Here is a 19,124-nt window from a genome sequence, read left to right on the forward strand (position 1 = left end):
GAGCAAGACTGGAAGCACCAAGGACTTAAAGACTGAGACTTTCGTCATCCGTCATCGGTACCGAGAACACCACACCCCATGGTCCAGTGAATCCATGACTCCCTCAGCCAGACCCAGATGTCGATTGAACTCTGGCTCACAACAACATATTGAGACATGAATATCACTGCCAAGGGAAGTGCATTTCTCTGTGACCTCAAAATCCTCACCACCAACAGGTACACACAGAATAGCAGCATCCAAGTGAATCTCTCGCATCTCTACTCTCTCTGACGTCAACGAATTCTGGGAATTCTTTCAAAGAATTTTTCTCTGTCATACACAGATTTATCCCATCTTGTCTTCGGTTGACCTACCCTTCCACCCACCAACTGAATTTGTTTGTTCCTCCCACCCACTGAACTCCCACCCACCCACCCTCCCATAGCACAGTGAAGCTTGTGGCGAGGCAGTTGCCTTGAAACAACATGCATTTACCTCATGGAAAGCAAATCCGACTGAAGGTAATCTCAGTTCCTTCCACAAAGCTCGGAATAGTGTGTCTACCCTCAGGAGAGCCAAAAAACATCTTCTAATTAATGTCAAGTCTGAACTCTCAAACTCGTCTCCCTCCTCAAAATCCTGGTGACATCTGGTTATGTCTGTTTCTGGTGTATGTTCCCCCTCCATTCCCTCCCTTACCTCAAATGGCTGCACAGCTGATGCTGCACACAAAGAGGCTGAATGCCGAAACTCTGTTTCCTTCTAAATATTACATCCCAAACCCATCGATTTCTGTACCCACCTTTCCCAGTCGCACCCATCTGTCCCTGGACTCAGTGTCCTTTTCTCCTAAGAAGGTGGAGATTTGGCTATCAAACCTCAACTCAGATTCAACAACTGGTCCAGACGGCATCAGCCCATGTGTCCGAAAAACCTGTTCTGCTGCTCATGCTTACCCTCTCTCTGTTCTATTCACCCTCTCATTTTCTCAAAGTTATCTGCCATCTGCTTGGAAATCGGCAAACATTACCGCTCTGCACGAAAAAGGTGCAAAAACAGATCCCTGCAATGACAGACCCCTCAGCCTGCTCCCAATCATCAGCAAGGTCATGGAATCCATCATTGCCAATGACAACAAATCCTTCCTCTTCTCCAATGGCTTCATTTCTGACCATCAATTTGGATTCAATTCAGGTCACTCTACCCTGGACATGCTGCTTCTGCTTTCCCACCAATGGATGGAGGTCCGAAATGCCAGACGTGCGATCAGAGTCATCTCCCAAGACATACTGTTGCGAATCTGGAAGCCATGAACACTCAACATACAGGTCCCCATAGATAAGTTATATCGGTAAGTATGTGTTTCCAGTTAGGGTACCGTCCCGAGTCTAATGGGAATGAAATGTTCATGCGCTGCGGAGTTATTTTGATAGTCAGGTTTTTCTTTAATTTACACATGTCAAATCCCCACAACCACCTGTGAAAAGGAGCGAGGAGCTGCTTAAGCAGCAAGGGTTTTCAATTCGGGCTCAGTGTTGCTTTGAGAAAGGGAAAGAGGTCTTTTGGTGCTTTTATTTACAGGAGCAGGTGCTTCATGGGAAGCTTCTGCTTCTGCAATGGATGCATTATCTGGGACGGGGGGTTGTTGGGATGAAGAGCCTTCATTACTAGTTTTATTCGGCATGTCTTTGGGGCAGGATCTTTTAACATGGCTGAATTCACAGCAACTATAACGCAAAAGGGTTTCTGTGTTGGCATACCCCACAGAAGGAAGTCCCTCGATTTTAAAGGGAATGATTGCCTGGAACCCTGAAACACCTGGTGGTAACATCATGTAAACAATCCTACGAAACGACATGATGTGTTTAAATTTATCATCCCGACTCTGAAACGGAATCATCCTAAAAGGGGAAACAACCGTGCCGTATCTTTTCAGTTGATTTTCAATTTGATCAGATTTAACGAAAGGTGGTAAATTTGAAATCACAACTTTTTTGCAAGAGTATCCAAAGAGTTAAACGGAACATAAATATTGGGATCAAAAAAAACAGTCCGCACTCGACGACTTGAGCAACCATCAGGACCTCAGAACTGAAAAAAAATTTTTTACATCCTGTCCATACAGGAAACCGCCTTAACATTCTCAATCCCCATGATCTCACCTCCACCAACAATTAACTTCTCCACATCGATCTCCGACGGAGGAACACTAACTATCCCGTGTTTCCGGGTTGGCGCTTCAAACGAAGCGTACCGCGAACTTTCACCCGCCATGGCTCTTCAATGGCCGGATGTATAAAAATAAATCGGGCAACACGGTCCAAACTTCGATGGGTCGCGAGAAAACAAAACAATTGAAATGAAAGGGAAAGGCATAATGAATACAAAATAAATAAATAAATTAGTAAACGCGATAAACTATTTATGCACAACAGTACATCAGTATGGCCACCACCCAAAGCAGAAAGAACACACAGAATACCGCCTTCTCTTCTTCTCTCCCTGCTCTTCTCGAAGTGCTCTACTCTTCTAAGAGAAGAAAAGTAAGTGCTCTTCTCTCTCTCTCTCTCTCAAACTCGGGAAATGGGAGGAATGGGGGGCACAAGAAGGGGGGTAGGGGGGCAGGGAAGGAGCAAAAACGCTGCACAACTGGGTAGGGGAGAGAAGAGAGCACAAGGGATAACACAGGGTTAACACACACACACACACACACACACACACACACACACACACACACGGTGCAGGGAGGGGAGAGGGGATTGAAGGGAGGGGAGAATGAGGAGAGACATGGGGGGAGCAGATTCCAGCAGATTGGACAACCAGTTTAATGTCCGTACGAGAGAATGTACACACATTGATGAATCGCCCTGCTTGTGAAACACTGGAATGACAATCGGGAAAGGGGTGGGATGGGAGAGGGAGAGGAGAGGGGTCAGAGAAAGAGAGAGAGGGGTGGGAGAGGGGAGTGAGATAGGGAGAGGGGTGGGATAGAGAGGGGTGGGAGAGAGAGGGGCAGGAGAGAAAGAGGGGCGGGAGAGAAAGAGGGGCGGGAGAGAAAGAGGGGCGGGAGAGAAAGAGGGGCGGGAGAGAAAGAGTGGCGGGAGAGAAAGAGGAGCAGGAGAGAAAGAGTGGCGGGAGAGAAAGAGGAGCGGGAGAGAAAGAGGGGCGGGAGAGAAAGAGGGGAGTGAGATAGGGAGAGGGGTCGATAGAGAGAAACGTGGGAGAGAGAGTGACGGAGAGAAAGAGGGGTGGGAGAGGGAGAGGAGTGGGATCAATGAATCGAAAACCCAACACCTTGGGTCGGGATTCGAACCCAGGCGAGACAGCTTGGAGTGTGTGTGCACCGACCTCTTTGCTTTCCTGCCATGATGTGACAATTCTTTGCTTTGTAAAACCTGAAAACATTTTTTCCTCATTGTTATCATCTCATTACCTCTGCCATCATAGGTGACGGAGGTTAAGTTTTCACACCTTTCTGTCTGTTTGTTTGTTACTTGCAAAATTTAATATTTTTCAAGTATATTGGTCAGTCGATTTTGTTATTCTGTCTGTTTGACTGCTGTTTATCGCCTTCAGGTCAAAATTTAAAACCGATCTTCACAAAACTTCACCACATGGTCGAATTTGTCATAAGGAAGAAGCCGACTGTTTTTGAGGTCAAAAGGTGAACTTAGGCCAAAGTTCAACAACTCAGGTGAGATTTCTAAAATCCTCATTTTTCACCCGATTGACTGAGATTTGAAGAGAATTTATACTTCATGTGACTGAATTCAACCAGCCAATTATTTTTGAGGTCAACATGGACTAAAAGGTCAACATAGGCCCAAGGTCAACAACTAAAGCGGTATTTCTAAAATCCTCAATTTTCATCCAATTGACTTGAAAGTTGAAGAGGATATATATATATATATATATATATATATATATATATATATATATATATATATATATATATATATATATATATATATATATATATATATATATATATATTATATATATATATATTATATATATATATATATATATATATATATATATATATATATATATATCAGGTCATTGAATTCAACCACCAATTATTTTGGAGATCCACATTGGCCAAAAGTTCAACATTGGCTGAATTTCTAAAATTGTGAATTTTCATCTGATTCACTTGAAATTTGAAGAGGAGTTGCATATTTGGTCATTGAATTCACCCACCAATTATTTTTTCGGTCAAATTTATTTTATGGATTTTGCAAGTGTAGTCCTCGACACGACGTCATCATTTTTCTTTGTTTGTCTGTTTTTGTGCAAGATATCACAAAAAGTTTTGGACGGATTCGGACAAAACTTGATGGACAGGTTGGGTGTCTAAAAAGGACGAATTGATTTGAATTTGTTGAAGATCCGAATCCAGATCCGGATAAGATAATTTTATTTAATTTCTATAATCACCGTTGAGACATCGGGCCAATAACGACCTTGCACTGTATTGCATTATATGAATTATATTACTGTCAATGAAGTCAACCACCAATTATTTTTGTGGTCAAATTTGTTTGATTGATTTTGCAAGTGTCGTCCTCCACACGACGTCATCTTATTTCTTTGTTTGTTTGTATGTTTATGTCTAAGATATCACAAAAAGTTGTGGACGGATATAGATGAAATTTTGTGGATAGGTTGGGTGTTTGACAAGGACGAACTGAGTAGATTTTGGTGAAGATCCGAATTCGGATCCGAGAATTATTTAAGTGATTCTTCACCATTGAGAGATAGGGCTAAAATGATATACTGCATTGCACGATAGCTAAAAAAGTTGTGGACGGATTCGGACGAAATTTGGTGGACAGGTTGGGTGTCTGACAAGGATGAATTGGTTTGATTTTATTGAAGATCCGAATCCAGATCCGGAAAAGATAATTTTTTTATTTTTATAATGATTCTTCACCGTTGAGACATCGGGCCAAAAACGATCTTGCACTACATTGCATTATATTTCAAAATTGTAATGGGCCCGATATGTTCTCATGGATCAGTTATTGCGTGGCAGAGGTTTGCACTCCACCAAGTACCCTTCGAGTTTATTTTGGCTTCCTAACACCGGAGATATCCCCTCGGAGAACTACGCCGCAATATCGTCATGGAAGCTTGCAGAGATCAAAGCTTGAAGAGTGCTCCAAGAAAGCACTCTAACGAAATGGTGAAACAAACTTTAAAAATATAACATTAAATTTTTTTATACGTATGTATCTATCGATGTTGAAGTGACGGGTCATATCAAGGAGATTGCACCAAAAGGGGAATCGTTGAAATAAAATTGCACATTTTCAGTTATCGAGCCACCACCAAAGGGACCGCACGACATCGCGGGGCCAAATGCAGGCAAGTCGGGCCTGAACTTTGTTCTCGAGGATCAATATATTCAGAGACATTGTGAATACTTTTGCCATCTCTGGCCATGGCTTGGAGCTTTATAGCACTCACCAGGTGGCTGATGCACTCAAGCAAGCACTCCAACAAAATGGTTGATGAGGAATGTCAGGCTGAGCAAGAGATTGGCGGTCACTGATCAGTCATATAAACACCATGCACCCGGGGCGCCCGGAAAAACAAGCAATGTCCAAATGAACACCTTTTTAGTTATCGGAACTGCTGCTGAAGTCGATGAAGAAGTTTAAATTTTGAAATTTGGCTCACATCAAGAGATTCTTCTTGGTTATGGCATGTGTGAAATGATATGAAGCCACGAACACTGGCGTCTCTGGGCGTTCATGAGGATAGCAATGTATCCAGCGATTCTTAAGTGTGATGATGAAGCATTCGATGATATGAGTGAGGAAAGTGAAAAAAAAACTTATCGTTAAGAAACCGTTGAAGCATGTTCAAAGTCGAGGCATTGATGAGCAGGCTAAAAACAATGGCAAATTAAGACCCCAGCGAGGTTACCGAGGTTACGTCTTGATAAAGGATGATTAAATCTTCTTCTTCTTCTTTCGGCTGCTCCCGTTAGGGGTCGCCACAGCGGATCATCCGGATGACCCGCATAGTGATTTGGCACATATTTTACGCCGGATGCCCTTCCTGACGCAACCCTGGTCGCCTCTTACAACACAGGGATATGGTACACCTATTTTATCCGGGGTATACACTGGCCCAGTATAACTGGTACTCATTTCGCCGACCTCAGAAGGATGACAGGCTGAGTCAACCCCCTGGTGTATTCATTCAGTGGCCCAACGGGGCTTGAACTCAGCACCTTTTGGATCCCAAGCCGCTGCCCTAACCACTGCGCCAAGACCAGGCAAAAAGGATAATTAAATAAGGCATTTAATTATCTTCAAAAGGGGTGTTTAAATTAACCCAAACACCCAATTTTCATTGAAGCACGAACTTGGAGTTCGTCGAGTATGTATGCAAAGTTTGGGGCCGTAGGTTTCATGGCTTTGGAGGTATGGAGTGGACGGATGGACGGACTGACTGACCAATACTGATATTTAGTAGTGGACATGAAATAGATTGGAATTCAAACAAAGAACATGATGATGATTTGCTCCAATGAGTTGGAAGAGGGGCATCTAAATTTAAAAGTGTGGATTTCACCCTTCCCGTGAAAAGACAAGAGAGCAGCAGCAAAACTCTCAAACCTCTCTCCCTCCTCAAAATCCTGGTTTTCGTCTGAACTCTCAAACCTCTCTCCTCCTCAAAATCCCGGTGGCATCTAATCAAATCTGTTTCTGATGGATGTTCCCCCTCAATCCCTCCCTTACCTCAAATGGCCGCACTGCTGAACCGCACGTGAAAAAGCTGAATGCCTAAACTCGGTGTTTGCAGCTAAATCGTGTGTCCAAAACCCATCACTTTCTCTACCCACCTCACCCAGTCACACTCAACTGTCCCTGGACTCTGCATCTTTTTCTGCTGACAAGGTGGAGAGGTTGCTGTCAAACCTCGACTCAGATTCTGCAACCGGTCCAGACGGCATCAGCCCACGTGTCCTCAAAGCCTGCTCTTCTGCTCTTGCTCACCCTCTCTCTGTTCTATTCACCCTCTCATTTGCTCAAGGTCATCTGCTTGGAAATCAGCAAACATCACTGCCCTGCAAAAAAAGGTGCCAAAACAGATCCCTGCAACTACAGACCAATCAGCCTTCTCCCAATCATCAGCAAGGTTATAGAATCAATCATCGCTTCAGACATGAAATCCTTCCTCTTCTCCAAAGTCTTGATTTCCAATCATCAATTTGGTTTCCGACCAGATCACTCTACGCTGGATATTCTGCTTCTGCTATCCCAACAATGGCTGGAGGTCCTCAATGCCAGACAGGAAATCCGAGCCGTATCCCTGGACATATCACGAGCTTTTGACACAGTCTGGCACCCTGCCCTACTCACCAAACTCTCTTCCCATGGTATCCAAGGCCATCTCCACTCATGGCTCGCAGACTTCCTCTCCTGTCGCAGTCAACATGTGGCCCTAAATGGAGTTCTTTTATCCCCTCTTCCTGTCCAGGCAGGAGTTCCTCAAGGTGGCGTTCTGGGCCCTGTTCTTTTTCTTGTTTTCATCAATGATCTCTCCGACTCTCTGAAAAATCCTCTATATCTCTTTGCTGATGACTCCACCCTCTGCCTTACCATCTGTCATCCCTCAGACCGGAAAGCTCCTTCGCTCACTGCAGATCTGGATAAAATAACAAACTGGTCCAACACGTGGAACATGTCTTCCAATGTGGACAAATCTCACACTCTCCCTATGTCTCTTTGAAAGGACCGTTTAGAACCCCCCCCCCCATCCACTTTCTCAACAATCCTCTGGAAGAAGTCCTTTCTTTCAAGCTTCTGGGCCTCACTATCTGCCATGACCTTTCCTGGGAAAGCCACATTTCAAACCTCACCTCCAAAGTCAGTCGCCGAATGGGAATCCTCCGTTGTGCAAAGCCCTTCCTCGACCCACCTGAGCTCCTGACCACTTAAGCCTGTATCTCACTAGGCTGCGACAGCTCGCGACTCGTTGGAGACACAAAATAGCGATAATTTTCACTTGGAATCACACTGAATTTATTTTTGCATAAGTCTCACGAATATCTCACATTTGCGTATCTCACGTCATTGAGAACAAATTGCGATATGATTACGAAACTCTCAGGGGTCCCAGGACAGATTATCACTTTTTCTCCAATCAGTCACAATTTAGTTTCATAGGTCGCCAATCCCTCACAAAGTTGTCTCACATTTATCGCACCTTCTGACTCACTGAAAATAAATTGAGAAGGGTTCGAGACCGGTTCGAGACAACCGCGACGACTCTGCGACTATTTTGAGAGAAAATTTGTCGCACGAATTTTTTGAACATGTTCAAAATTCAAGTGACACCAGAGCGACGTCCTGCGACTCACCCGAGGAAATTGAGAACCACCGCAAACATTGAGACATTTTGGAGAATCCCGTTCGCATTTTGTCGTGAGCTGTCGCAGCCCCGTGAGATAAAGGCTTTCCAAAGCTTTTGTCAGCAGCCTGATGGAGTACTGCTCTCCCCTCTTGGCTGATGCTCCTGCCTCCCACCTTTCTCGGCTTCATGCTGTAGAAACGAAAGCATTTCGGATCATTGGCATCTCCCGCAATGAGGCTGAGTCTTTGGGCATCTCACTCAATCACCGCAGGTTGGTCGGTGGTCTTTCTGTCTTCTACTGTCTCCTCTCCAGCCTCGCCCCCCCCACCCCCACCCTGCTCTCTCTGCGATTTGTCCCCACCACATTTCCACAGGGCACTCAAGGTTCGCCAACAACCCCCTTCTGGTAAAACTACCAAAATCACGAATCACTGCTCGCCTTCACTCTTTCATTCCTCTTTTTTACCGCCTTTGGAATAAACTCCCTCACTCTATTCATTCCCATTCTTCCCTCCAGGCCTTCAAAACGGCTGTTCACCACCACCGCTTATCAACCCCCATCCAAATCCTTGATCTTTTCTACCCCCGATAATCCACCCAAGCCCACGTCCTTCAAATTCCCTGCTTTCCTTCCTCAAAGTCCCTGTAATGTCCATCTTCTATTCCCCATGTTCCCCGTCCCATCCCTCTCCCTTCCACAGATATCCTAATGTCTCTGTTCTCCACTGTTTTGTCCTTCCCACTCCGTCCCCTCTTGTCTCATGCCCCCCTTGCTGTGCGTTGTGTGTTTGCTCTCGCACGAGCCTCGGCAAGGTTTACAAAAAATATTTATATACAAAAAAAACAAGAGCTCAAGTGAGCACAATATTCGCCCGAACAAGAAGGTATACACAAAATTGTGCAACTACATGGAAAACAGCATCCTGGTTTCCATGGCAACCACTTTAGATGACGAACGTATGTCGTGACACACCGTCTCCACAGTCTGTACCTCTGTACCAAATATGAAAAGTGAAAGTTGAAAACTTTGGGAGTTAGAGTGCGGACAGGAACAGATGGAAAACAGAATCCTGGTTGCCAAGGCAACCACTTTAGATGACGAACTTATGTTGTGACACAACATCTCCACAGTTTGTACCTATATACCAAATATGAAACGTGAAAGTTGAAAACTTTGGGAGTAAGAGTGCGACAGGAATGGATGGAAAACAGCATCCTGGTTGCCATGGCAACCACTTTAGATGAGGAACGTATGTCGTGACACACCGTCTCCACAGTCTGTACCTCTGCACCAAATATGAAAAGTGAAAGTTGAAAACTTTGGGAGTTAGAGTGCGGACAGGAACAGATGGAAAACAGAATCCTGGTTGCCAAGGCAACCACTTTAGATGACGAACTTATGTTGTGACACAACATCTCCACAGTTTGTACCTATATACCAAATATGAAACATGAAAGTTGAAAACTTTGGGAGTAAGAGTGCGACAGGAATGGATGGAAAACAGCATCCTGGTTGCCATGGCAACCACTTAAGATGAGGAACGTATGTCACGACACACCATCTCCACAGTCTGCACCTCTGCACCAAATATGAAACGTGAAAGTTGAAAACTTTGGGAGTTGGAGTGCGGACAGGAACGGACGGACGAACGACCGGTATCACATAATTCGCCCATATATATATATATATATATATATATATATATATATATATATATATATATATATATATATATATATATATATATATATATATATATATATCGGGCGTATAAAAAATAGTGTGTAGATAAAAACATAAGAAAGGAAAAATTAACTTCCACCAAAAACTTTATCATTTTCACGCTAACGCTGAAGCTGACGCTCACGCCGGGGGTATCGCTATTGCTCTCTGTTCTTCGAACAGGCGAGCCAAAAACACCTCACTGAAACATGATTAAAAACACCTCACTGCCACATTATTAAAAACACCTCACTGCCACATTATTAAAAACATATCACTGCCACATGATTAAAAACATCTCACTACCACATTATTAAAAACATATCACTGCCATGGTATGAAAAACACCTCACCCCCTCATTATTAAAAACACCTCTCAGCACCATTGTTAAAAACACATCCCAGCAACATTATTAAAAACACCTCACTGCCACATTATTAAAAACATATCACTACCACATTATTAAAAACATATCACTGCCATGGTATTAAAAACACCTCACCCCCTCATTATTAAAATCACCTCCCAGCAACATTGTTAAAAACACCTCCCAGCAACATTATTAAAAACATATCACTGCCACATGATTAAAAACATATCACTGCAACATTATTAAAAACACCTCACTGCCACATTATTAAAAACATATCACTGCCACATGATTAAAAACAACTCACTGTGACATCATTAACATATATATATATATATATATATATATATATATATATATATATATATATATATATATATATATATATATATATATATATATATATATATATATATATCGGGTGTATAAAAACATCTCACTGATGCATGATAAAAACACTTCACTGCCACATGATTAAAAACACCTCAGTGCTGTGGTATTAAAAACACCTCACTCCCACATGATTAAAAACACCTCACTGCAACATTATTAAAAACACCTCACTGCAACATTATTAAAAACACCTCACTCCCACATGATTAAAAATACCTCAATGCTGTGGTATTAAAAACACCTCACTCCCACATGATTAAAAACACCTCAATCCCACATTATTCATAAGACCTCACTGCTGTGGTATTAAAAACACCTCACTGCTGTGGTATTAAAAACACCTCACTGCTGTGGTATTAAAAGCACCTCACTCCCACATGATTAAAAACACCTCACTGCTGTGGTATTAAAAACACCTCACTGCCACATGATTAAAAACATCTCACTCCCACATTATGAAAAACATATCACTGCCACATTATTAAAAACACCTCACTGCCACATTATTAAAAACACCTCACTGCCATGGTATTAAAAACACCTCACCCCCACATTATTAAAAACACCTCACTGCCACATTATTAAAAACACCTCAATGCCATGGTATTAAAAACACCTCACCCCCACATTATTAAAAACACCTCCCAGCAACATTGTTAAAAACACCTCACTGCCACGTTATTAAAAACATCACTGCCACATGATTAAAAACACCTCACTGCTGTGGTATTAAAAACACCTCACTGCCACATGATTAAAAACACCTCTCTGCCACATTATTAACAAGAAGGTAGAAACAGAATTGTGCTGCCACATGGAAAACAGCATCCTGGTTGCCATGGCAACCTCTTTAGATGACTAACGTCTGTTGCGACACACCGTCTCCACAGTCTGCACCTTTGTACCAAATGTGAAAGTTGAAAACTTTGGGAGTTAGAGTGCGGACAGGAACGGACGGACGGACAGACAGACAGACAGAGACGGACGTACGAATGGACGGACGGACGACGGGTATCACATAATACGCCACGATATATATATATATATATATATATATATATATATATATATATATATATATATATATATATATATATATATATATATATATATATATATATATATATATATATATATATATATATATATATATATATATATATATATATATATATATATATATATATATATATATATATATATATATATATATATATATATATATATATATATATATATATATATATATATATATATATATATATATATATATATATATATATATATATATATTTATATATATATATATATATATATATATATATATATATATATATATATATATATATATATATATATATATATATATATATATATATATATATCTATATATATATATATATATATATATACATATATATATATATATACATATATATATATATACATATTTATATATATATATATACATATATATATATATACATATATATATATATACATATACATATATATATATATATATGAGCCTGGTGTTGGCGCAGTGGTTAGGGCAGCGGCTTGGGATCCAACAGGTCCTGAGTTCAAGCCCCGTTGGGCCACTGAATTAATACACCAGGGGGTTGACTCAGCCTGTCATCCTTCCGAGGTCGGCGAAATGAGGACCAGTATACTGGGCCGGTGTATACCCCGGTTAAAATAGGTGTACCATATCCCTGTGTCGTAAGAGGCGACCAGGGTTGCGTCAGGAAGGGCATCCGGCGTAAAACATGTGCCAAATCACTATGCGGATCATACAGATGATCCGCTGTGGCGACCCCTAATGGGAGCAGCCGAAAGAAGAAGAAGATATATATATATATATATATATATATATATATATATATATATATATATATATATATACATACATGGCGTATAAAAAGGAAATACATAGTTGCCAACTCCACCACCCACTTTTGGTGGTCGTCCACGACTTTTTTGCGCTTGAACACAAAAAGTGTCAGTATGTCATACACTTAAAGTGTGATTTTAAAGTATGTAATTTTACTTAAATATTTCTGTGAAGGTGCTTCTGCCACATCCGCATGGCAAAGTACTTTACACCACAAAACTCCGTCTGTGTCAATTTAATCAGTTATTTCACTTCAGCAAAGATTGTACTTCACTTCAAATTCACATTCTATACCCATCCCGAGGGTGGGTCAACAGCAAGTGACTTTAGAGTTTAGAGTAACTATTCTGTATTTATCCTTTGCCACATGAGAGTCGAGAGTTAATTGTACATTGAATCCAAAGCAATATTTAAGTTGACATATGCAAGACCTTTTTACCGGGCGTAGTGGCGTGCGCCTGTAATCCGGCTACTCGGAGGCTTGGGTTGGAGGATCGCTTGAGGACGGGGGCTCTGCACTGGGCAGGGTGTAGAGCAGCCTGGAATCATGGCGAAACCCAAATCCTGATCCCTGTGTCGTAAGAGGCGACCAGGGTTGCGTCAGGAAGGGCATCCGGCGTAAAACCTGTGCCAAATCAGTATGCGGATCATAACGGATGATCCGCTGTGGCGACCCCTAACGGGAGCAGCCGAAAGATGAACAACATGCAAGACCTTTTTGCTCAGCATGAGTCAAAGTGAGAATCAGGTCATTTGAAAAATTGGATCCACCGGGAGAGCAACATATCATTCCTCCAGGATAGTCAATTGGACTTCTGCACTTTTCAGACACCAAGGTTGCAATTGATCTTCTCATTTAAAAAAAAATAAATTTCTTTGGGATTTCAAATCTCTTGGGGAACATTTGCATGTGGAGGTTGATTGGTGCATTTTGAACGAATGGAATAAACTCAACCACTGAGTTTTATAAATGTTGAGGTGATCACCAATATTCTGAACAACGGTCGCTATTGTGGAACTTGTTTTCACCTTGGAAATGATAAAAGGAATATAACAAGCCTTTCATGAATTTGAGCAACAAGCAAGTGATTATGGTAAAAGTCAATGTTAAACAAATGGCTTTGGGAAATCAATCAGCTGATACTTCTGGTTTATCAAATGCTTGGTACATCACCCTGTATATCACATTCTCCCTCCTAACCACCCTCACCGTTGGAGGAAATGTTGTGGTTCTCCTCTCTGTAACGCGTTACCAACATCTCATGAAAGGGGTGCTGAGCGTTTTCATTTCCTCACTCGCCTGCGCTGACCTGTTAATTGGGATGGTGGAGATGCCTTTAACTGCGATGCAAATTCTTGAAGGAAGCGCGTGGCCCTTTGGACGTCAGGCTTGCAACTTTAGATTTATCATCGATATCACCAGTGTAACTGCGAGCATCAACAGTCTGTGTGTGATCGCCGTCGACCGTCACATCGCCATCACGAGGCCGCTGCGATATCCGTCCCTCGTTACACGACGAAGAGCATCTTTTGCTGTCCTTGCTGTTTGGATCCTATCCCTCACCATGTCCTTCTTTCCAATCGAATTCAACTGGTACCACTCAAAACAACCTGAAGCAATGGCGTGCTATGAAAACCCCACTTGCTGCATTTTTCTCCCCACGGTGGAGTATGTCTTAATCACGAGCTTTCTCTCCTTCCACCTGCCGGCTCTGGTGATGATCTTTGTATATTCGCGAGTTCTGAAAGAAGCCAATCGGCAGGTAAGAATGAGTTTTGGTTTTCTGAACTTTTCATTATTATCGCGATTTTCGCAAAAGAATAAAAATCAATGGTCGAGATACAAAAAGTGTGTGTGTGTGTGTGTGTGTGTGTGTGTGTGTGTGTGTGTGTGTGTGTGTGTGTGTGTGTGTGTGTGTGTGTGTGTGTGTGTGTGTGTGTGTGTGTGTGTGTGTGTGTGTGTGTGTGCGCACAAAATGTGGGGTTTCAGAATGTGGAATGGAGTCCTCCCAGGGCAGGCTCAAAGTATCCGCCTTCTTTCAGTTAGGCGTCACCATTCATGGAACAAGCTGTGAAGTTTTCTGTTCTCAAAGTTTTGTGCCGAAGGCTCTCTTCAGGATTGTCACCGAGCCCCGGACAGCTTGCAATATTCCCAGGGATGGTTTTTATTATCTCTGTGAGGTTCTTCATCATCCTTCTCGTACATCCAACTGTCACTGGTAATACTTTGGCATTCTTCAGCTTCCAGGATCTTTTTACTTCATTCTTGAGGTTTTTGATCATTCCATTGATTTCTGCATCGTTTTGCCATAATACAACACAACAATCCTCTTTTGGATTACCATCATGATATCTTTTGACATTTTACGTTTGTTGTAGAATTGTGATTGATGCAGAAGAATGAAGAAGTATACAGACCATATAGTTCTCTTTGTGGCCAAATATTTCTCTTACACATGTGTGTCATAATTAGAGGCAACCAGGTCGATGCAGTATTTTTAGACATGGCCCCAAACATGCTGGGATGTTATTTGCTCAATTAACACATGGGCCACACTTGTGTGGAAGGTGTTGCTTGGTGTCCCTTATTTACCCAGGCGTTTCCATTTTTTTTCTCTACGACCTGAATATCTAAACATATTTTCAAGTGTTTATGTGTTTGTGCATTTTGACCTTATTCCTTCACAGCCCAACCATATAACCTCGAGGCCCAAAATTTTGGGTGTAAATACAGGACAATACTTCAGAATCTGGGCAAGGTTTTTTTTCAGCTACCACACGTTGGCCTTGATGTCCATTTTGAAGCCGCCAAAAGCCGCTATAAAGTGAATATTAGGATGTGCTGCCGCCATCCCACAAGCAAAAGGTAACCACCATAAGGCCAATAACTCCAAAGCTTTTAAAATTCTTGCCCATCCCAAAACCAGTGCTGGGAAAAACTCACCCAGTCGGGCAACACCGGTATTCCCCCACCCATCCCGGGCAGCATAGGGTGGTTCGCCCCTGCACAAACATATTTATATCGCATATTGCTCAATTCAATGAAAATTTTCATAATTGTTAAATTATTTCAATGTTTATTTTTGCTTTTTACAATTTGTTCATCTGGCATGATTCCTGAAGTTTATTCTTGAACAATTACCTCTCACTTCTGCAAGTCAACTGAAGAAACTTCTCAATGTCATTGCCACCACCGAATTGGGTAGAGACATTACCATAGGGAGCAGTTTCACTCCTTAAGTCACAAGAAATAAAAGACATTTAAAAAATCTAAAAACAGAGACGGATGATATTTCTAAAAAGAAACAGCCAAACAAGGTCGGAATGACACTACATTACAATGCCACAATACGACAACAATCCTCTTTGGATTCCCATCACAACAACTTTTGACATTTTACTTTTGTTGTGGGATTGTGATGGATGATTAAGAAGAATGAAGAAGTACAGTATACTGAAGAAGAATAACAATGAAGAATGACCACATTATGATGCCACAATATGACACCACAATCCTTATTGATTCGCATCACAATATCTTTTGACATTTTACTTTTGGTGTGGGATTGTGATGGAAACAACAAATGTTTTTTTTCTGGTTTCTGCAATTTTTAAAGTTATAAAATGCTCAATGTTTTTTAATATTTTGTTATTTTGGAATGGATTAAATCCATCCATGTTATTAAATTGCTTTAATAGTCGTTTCAGTTGATTTGGAGCATGGGTTGGAATGGTTCTGGAATGGTTATGTCCAGTATCCATTCCCCCACCCTCCCACCATCCGGGCCTGGTTTGGTTGATTCAACATTTATGTTTGATTTATTTTCCAAATAAAATGACTCATGCTTAATATACAGTACAATTTAATTTTGGGTTGCGTGCATTAGCCCAGAGACAAAATAATTTCCTCGTGTTGTAATCACCATGATGACTTCAGCAGTTATTGAGTTAGGTTGGGCTACAGTTTAACATTGTTTTTAGAGGGGAAGCACAAGAAGAAGAATGAGTACAAATTGGCGATTTCATAATATGTCATTATGGTGCTTTAGCAATGTATTCTGGCATCTTTTTACGTTTTCGTAGTTCAGAAATCGTGAGAGAATAAAAGGAATGGATTTTAAATGCTTATGACTTCCCTCAATCATTTATGAGTGTATCATTGTGTACACATTTGAATGGGCAGCCATTTATCCCCCTATCATCCCTCTATATGGAGTACGACCACACTCCATGATAGCTGATGCAGGTTCACTGAACAATCAGTAATTTGTTGTTGTTGTTCATAATTGTCACAAACATGTTGCTGTTTCCCTTTCAGGCACAACAGATTCATGTGAATAGTTTGAGGGAGGAAAGAGTTGGTGAAGGTACACGAGGTATAAAGAAGAACAAGAACAGGAAAACAATGTCTGCAAATGAGCGAAGAGCTTTGAAAACACTCGGTATTATCATGGGTGTTTTTATATTATGTTGGTTACCGTTTTTCATTGTCAATCCCACAAAGGTACTATGTGGATTCTGCATTGGTGCCTTTTATCAATCCAGTTTTTTATGGTTAGGTTATATTAACTCAGCATGTAACCCTATTCTTTACTCCCGAAGTCCCGAGTTCATGGCGGCTTACAAACATCTCCTTTCTTGTGGTTCCAGAAAATTGCGGTTGTTGAGCAAATTCAGAGGCTTTTCACAGTGAACTTCAACTGCATAAAAAGCAACTCATTTTGGTCATTACTATGACCATAATTTAAAGATTAGGCTACTTATAGCATTTATGTTGTAAAACATTTACAAGCTTATTTATCGAACCTACGAGTTGTACACAATGATCCATCTGTCACCCTTTATTTTTTTGTTTCCGATGTCGAGGCTCATGTCGAAATAGCTGTGGACAGTGTGGAAACACATGAACAGCTGGGTGGAAGGACACAACAAAGCGACGGTTGGAGGAAGAATGGGTGTCGAAGAAAAATATTTAGGTGGCAGGGATTGAATCTCACTCTGTGCGCTACCAAATCCACAGCAGTTCTCCAAGTTCCAAGCATGAAAATGGGGGTTCTGCAGCAAAGTTTGAAAATTCTCTTGACCACTTTCAATAAAATTAGCAGTTTTGAAGGGACTTTTTAAACCAACACTTGTGTTTTTTGAACGTAAAATTCACAAAATCAGGGAAAACTTCAGTTTTGAAAACATGAAAAAGAAATAAAAAATTCACGAAAAAATAAATCCCCACTTTCTAAGCTATTTAATCCAAGAGTAATATTTTATTTTAAACGAGCAAATACCACCCATCAGTTTGCAAATGCGAATACGAAAGGGTGGGGGGTGGGTGTGGGGAGAAAAAAAGGGGGGAGAGAAAGAGAGGAGTGGGGAGAGTGAGGAGGTGGAGGGGGAAAGAGAGGAGGGAGAGTGAGGAGGTGAAGAGGGAAAGAGAGAATGCGTTGCGTAGCGAGGAGGGATGGAGAGTGAGAAGGCAAGGGGTGTGGAAAGGGGAGACAGCAAGAGATGAGAGGAAGAGAAGGCAGACATGTGGTGGAGCGTTAATTACGATTCATGCAGTAATGTCTCATCAAAATGCTTCTGCATTGCATAACAGTGAAGATGGAAACAAAATGATGTCTGAAATCCATTTTCTACTGGACATACTATAAATAACACTCATTTATATATATACTATATATATATATATATATATATATATATATATATATATATATATATATATATATATAAATAACTGGACATAAACACCACCCGGACACATTCGGAGATAAACACTGCACAGATGCGTCTGGAGCTAAGCTGTCCAGAGGCAAACACTGCTCGGACACATCTGAAGACGAACTCCCGTCCGGACATGTCTGGAGTCAAACACCGATGGATGCGTCCAGAGACAAACACTGTTGGGATGCATTTGGAGCTAAGCTATCTTGAGACAAATACCACCCAGACACATCTGGAGACAAACACAGACATGGCTGAACACAAACAATTCCCAGACATGTCTGGAGACAAGCTACATCTGGACACATACAGAGACATACAATGGTTGGACACATCTGGAGACAAACTCCCGTCCAGACATAAACACTGCCCGGATGCATCTGGAGACAAACACCGCGCAGACAAAAACACCACCTGGACACATGCAGAGACAAACACTGCCCAGAAGCGTCCAGAGCTAAGCTGTCTGGAGACAAACACTGCTCGGACACTTCGGGAGAGAAACTCCCATCTGGACACATCCAGAGACAAACTCCAATCTGGACATGTCCGGAGCTAAGCTATCCGAAGACAGCATCACCCCAACACGTCTGGAGACAAAAAACACCCGGACATGTCTGGAGACAAACACACACAAATCCGAAACAAACAATACCTGGACGCATCC

At 41.5% G+C, this 19,124-nt stretch overlaps 1 protein-coding gene across 1 annotated transcript; it reads left to right on the top strand.

The window, feature by feature from the left end:
• Nucleotides 1-13,836: 13,836 nt before the first annotated feature.
• On the top strand, nucleotides 13,837-15,712 carry LOC147033096 (beta-2 adrenergic receptor-like). The gene has a single exon (XM_085859135.1). It carries the CDS (start codon nucleotides 13,852-13,854, stop codon nucleotides 14,809-14,811), a length of 960 nt encoding a protein of 319 aa, XP_085715261.1. The 5' UTR covers nucleotides 13,837-13,851; the 3' UTR covers nucleotides 14,812-15,712.
• Nucleotides 15,713-19,124: the final 3,412 nt, after the last annotated feature.

The sequence above is a fragment of the Eptatretus burgeri genome, chromosome 2 (assembly GCF_056783735.1).
Source record: "Eptatretus burgeri isolate ZD-2024b chromosome 2, Ebu_testis_v1, whole genome shotgun sequence".
Lineage (NCBI taxonomy): Eukaryota > Metazoa > Chordata > Myxini > Myxiniformes > Myxinidae > Eptatretus > Eptatretus burgeri.

Coding starts and splice junctions, on each gene's coding strand:
- LOC147033096 (XM_085859135.1), top strand. CDS start 13,852: ATGGCTTTGGGAAATCAATCAGCTGATACTTCTGGTTTATCAAATGCT.